The following is a 4,607-nucleotide window of genomic DNA, read 5'->3' as shown; positions in this document are numbered from 1 at the left end:
CTGGAGAGAGAAACTTTTCTCTTTTCTTTCTTTTGAAATTAGTGAACTGTTTATGACTCAATGCCACGACCCATAATAGATTTCTTTGTGTTCATCTCTGGTCTCAACAGGATTATGTAACATTTAGGTCCAAACAGTGTGATCAAAAGTCCAAAACTTGAAGCCAGGATGGCAAATACCTCCACTGCATCTGCAAGTTTTCCTGGTGAGCTGACATAAGCAGGAACAAAGGCCACCCACACAGCACAGAAGATCAGCATGCTGAATGTGATGAGCTTGGCCTCATTAAAACTATCAGGGAGATTCCTCACCAGGAATGCAATTAGAAAACTGAGGAAAGCCAGCATGCCAATATAACCCAATAAAACTGCAAAACCCACAGTGGACCCCACTGCACACTCATAAACAATCTTATCATTGTGGTATTGGGTGTTTTTATGTGGAGTTGGAGAGGAAGACACAAGCCAGGTAGCACAGATGGCTGCCTGAATTGATGTAAGAAACAGAACTGTTCCTCTCTGCTGCATAGCACCAAACCACTTCAAACTGGTTCCCCCTCCTGGCTTAGAAGCTTTGAACACAGCCAGAACAACCATGGTTTTTACTAAGATGCATGAGACACAAAGCACAAAGCTGATCCCAAATGCTGCGTGTCTGAGTTGGCATGTCCACAGCCTGGGTCGTCCGATAAACAGCAACGAACAAAGGAAACACAACTTAAGTGACAACAATAGCTGGAAACTAAGTTCTGAATTGTTGGCACGTACTATGGGTGTTCTGCGATGGCAGATAAAGATCCCTAGAACAACAGCACATATAAGTGTTCCCAGTAACGAGGTTGCCGTCAAACAAATGCCCAAAGGGTCATGATAGGAAAGAAACTCTGTCTTCTTAGCAATGCATACATCACGCTGGGGGTTTGACCAAAAATCCTCTGGACAACTGGTACACTCCAAGGAGTCTGATACAAAAGGGAACATTGGTGAAATGCATATTATTCTTCATAATAATTAAATTGAATATGTCATGCAAAAAGAAAAATACGTACTGCTCTTATTAGTGATTTTTCCTTCAGAACAAGGGATGCAGTCAAAACAGCATTGGGGTTTCCCCTTCTCTCTCACCATGTGGGTACCAGGAGGACAGCTCTCACTACATACTGATCGAGGTGGCTGTAGGACGAAATTAAATAGCTTTGCTATGAGTTAATTAGCTTTTACACTGATATATACTGGACATATGCCAAAAGTTAACTTTTAAAGCTCATATCGAACCTTTTTCGATTCAAAGTTCCAGAAGATTCTGTTTTCATCAAGTATGAGTTCTTCACCTTCACCTGACCCCTTAACCTCACCCACACTTTGAACTTTAGTGCTTCCATCAGGGAGCCACAACCAGTTCATCACATCATAAATAGGCTCCACATCACCATTCTCATCAAATGACACTTGATCACCAAACGGAGTGGTGAAGTTCACTCTTTCCAAGTAATAAAGAAGCTGTTAAAAAGGAATGTATAATAAATAAATTACTTTTCACACTGAGGTGAAAAGTAACCCAGTATGGCATCCAGTATTAAATAATCAAATAGAATATTACATCACTAGTAATGATTCATGCATACATGCCTCTGATCTAAATTTATCAACTGCTAATTTTGGGGGGGAGTGCGGAAAATCTGTTTAGCTCACTCTAGCTTTTTCATACTTAATATTATCACATTGTATTTAATCCTACATGTTAAATTCTGTGGTAAATTCTATGCTGAAAATAATTTTAAAGCAAAGAATTTATGAACAGATTGTAAAATGATATCACACCTGCCATGGCTCCAGTGACCGCAAAGTGGCACAGCTGTTCCCACTGAAAGGCCCTCTTCCTGGCTTACACCGCAGCATGTCATCAAGGGAATATGCCAGTGCATATACAGCTTTGTACACATTATACTCAGGCCGCAGGTTGGAAACGTCCAAGAACTCATTGTCCACATTTTGCAGATTTTCCTTTCCAGTGCATAATGCACCTCCACCTTCCAGCCAGCCTGCTGGAGCTGGTGCAAATCTGCACTGAAATGCAAATTCCCAAAACTGGTTCACCTGAAATATTTTAATATTGTTTTTTACATATCATGAAACTATACGATTCTTCCAACTACCATATTAAAAATTTAAACTCCCACCATGCTATTTCCATAGCTATTGTTGTGATGTAGATCAGGACGTATTTGTAACAGGAATTCCCTGAGTCCTGGTATTTCTCCTCGACGAATAGCGATCCCCAGTGTACCACTCAGGTATGGCATAAGCTGAGGTGTTTGGAGCACATCAGGTACTGTTACTGTCCAGCTTTCACTGGCGATCCACTGTATGCCAGTTAGATTTTGCCTCACTACCTGTGAATTAGATTACACCTAATTCCATACATACACCTCCACCATCTATGAAGTGATATTGTAACTACAACTTCTTTAGTGACATTATCATGCCATTGAAGTCATTATTCATCTTCAAATAAATTCTGCTTGACTGGTTTTCTGTACTCATTCAACTAGGATGTAATACATGTTTTACACAATATACTTTTGTGATTCAGACCTATGAAACTAGTAATAATTAAAGATTTGTAAAGCCAAACCTCTTCCATAAGATTTATCACGCGACTGTAATGTTCAAAGACAATGACAACTCGAGCTGTGGATTTTTTCATCACAGCAACGATCCTCCTGAGTTCATCTGTGTTTTTGTTCCAGGGCAAAACCTCAGTGTAGGCCAGGCAAGCTTCACCCGAAAGATTCAGCTCAGACTGAAAGGATCTTGCTGCATGAAGTCCATAATCATCATCAGTGACAAGCAGACCTGCCCAAGTCCAGCCAAAGTGTTTTAGAATCTGGATCATAGCACGTACCTAAGTGTAAATGCATAAACAAGAACAATTTTCCACATGATTATTTTTGCATCAGTTTCCAGTGCACACCTCATGGTCACAATTTAGCTTTTTTCATACAGAAAAACTGTAACTGAAAAAAAACATTTTACATCATTGTAAGCATATTGTTGCAAAGCAGGTAATTTCTTTAACCAGAATTCATTAGCTTTTCCATTTTAACTTTGTTAACAGATTTTCACCTGGAAAGCATCACTTGGGATCGTCCTAAAGAAGGATGGATACTTTTGATGGTCACTCAGGCAGGAACATGTAGCAAAATAACTCACCTGTTAAAAATAGAGACTATATGCAGTAATATCCAAAAATTTTTAACTTTGTCATGCATTGTTTTGTACAAGTGGCTCTACATTTGCTATTAAATGAAAACAATCAAAGAAAACTGTTACATGGTCAAGCAGAAAACTTACCATAGGTACTCTGTACAAACCTAAGACATTGGAGATTGCAATTGAAGGTGTAGAGGACTGATCACCCACAATCCCTATGACTGAAGGATTTCCAACACATGTATCATTCAATATAATTTTCTCCTCTTGACTATTGGCCAATGACAATGCTGCACGGAATCCAATTCCAAGTTCAAGGCAGCTATCATACAGAGTATATCCCAGAGTCACATTTGGTAGCAGGTTTGAGTTTCTGTTGATTTCATCAATAGCAAAGGCCATGGTTTGTGCGAGCTTAAATCCTAGGGCATAAACACTAAGACAAGAAAAAGTTAGTTATTGAAAAAATAAATTTTCATCAAGATAGATATTCATCTAAGATACTTTACATGTGACAAAATTACTTATTTTTATAGACCAATAAAGAAACTGAATAACAATTAACAGGATATTTTGATGAACAAATATAAATTTATAATTCAAGATACATGCATTTATCCTGAACGATTTTAAACTGAAAAGTACAGTTACCTTAGGCATAAATTAAAAGCTCATATTTCCATTACAATAATTTTCTCTTTTTTTTTCTTTTTCTATGCTGTTTTCCTGTCATACTTACCCACTGCAAGTAGGCTGTTGTGGTTGTGAAGTAAAAGACTGAATAGCAACACTTGAAAAGAAGTGGATTTGAAACAGTCCCCCCAGAACCACATCTCCAGTCTTGTACATCCCATTTAGATCAAACTGTCCCTGTAACTGACATGAGAGGGAAAACTGAGAAGAGGATATGACCGAGGAAAAGTAGCAAGACAGCAAAACAAGCAAGAGCAAATTGGTTCTCAAAGTTGAGCACATGACAGCTTTCTGAATCACTGATCCCAGTCATTAGGTTTTATTTCTGTGTCATTCGCTTTTATTGACATTTTGTTTTGTTTAATCTTGCACACCAACCATTAAGGAAGAAGGATGAGTATGGGTGGGGCCTAAAAGACTTGTCATTTGAGACATTTTGTTTTTCTATCCAGTAACTTTTTTTTTTTTTTTTTTTTTTTTCCTTTGTCTGTCCCATTTGGTTCTTTAGCCGTCAGAATTGTTGTCTGAAGACCAACAAGGATACCAAATGGATTTATTCTGCCAAATGGATCATCATGGCATTGCCGTATTGGTCCATTTGATCAAACTTTGTTGTTATTATTTATTTTATTTTCAGTTGTTACAGATGGGACAGACATGACTGGGGGATAGGAAAAGGAGAAAGAAAGAGAGGAAGGAAAA

The 4,607-nt window shown here is 38.2% G+C and overlaps 1 protein-coding gene across 1 annotated transcript; it reads right to left on the bottom strand.

Annotated features, from left to right (window-relative positions):
• LOC100705358 (extracellular calcium-sensing receptor-like) lies at positions 1 to 4,088 on the bottom strand. Its single transcript, XM_003455087.5, has 9 exons — positions 3,952 to 4,088; positions 3,354 to 3,648; positions 3,126 to 3,212; positions 2,635 to 2,904; positions 2,180 to 2,392; positions 1,821 to 2,096; positions 1,275 to 1,499; positions 1,049 to 1,172; positions 1 to 961 (listed from the first exon to the last, which is right to left on the bottom strand). Exons 1-9 carry the CDS (start codon positions 4,059 to 4,061, stop codon positions 51 to 53), a joined length of 2,511 nt encoding a protein of 836 aa, XP_003455135.4. The 5' UTR covers positions 4,062 to 4,088; the 3' UTR covers positions 1 to 50.
• Between the last annotated feature and the right edge of the window lie 519 nt (positions 4,089 to 4,607).

The sequence above is a fragment of the Oreochromis niloticus genome, linkage group LG14 (genome assembly GCF_001858045.2).
Source record: "Oreochromis niloticus isolate F11D_XX linkage group LG14, O_niloticus_UMD_NMBU, whole genome shotgun sequence".
Taxonomy (NCBI): Eukaryota; Metazoa; Chordata; class Actinopteri; order Cichliformes; family Cichlidae; genus Oreochromis; species Oreochromis niloticus.
The sequence above is the reverse complement of the archived record's forward strand: the minus strand, read 5'-3'. Positions and strand labels throughout refer to the sequence as shown.

What these genes read in the sequence shown, in the direction of transcription:
- LOC100705358 (XM_003455087.5), bottom strand. Translation starts at nt 4,061, where the DNA reads ATGTACAAGACTGGAGATGTGGTTCTGGGGGGACTGTTTCAAATCCAC. An exon ending in GGTCACTGGAGCCATGGCAG is followed by an intron (nt 1,500 to 1,820) that starts GTGTGATATCAT and finishes CCTTTTTAACAG; the next exon opens with CTTCTTTATTACTTGGAAAG. An exon ending in GGAACTTTGAATCGAAAAAG is followed by an intron (nt 1,173 to 1,274) that starts GTTCGATATGAG and finishes TTCGTCCTACAG; the next exon opens with CCACCTCGATCAGTATGTAG.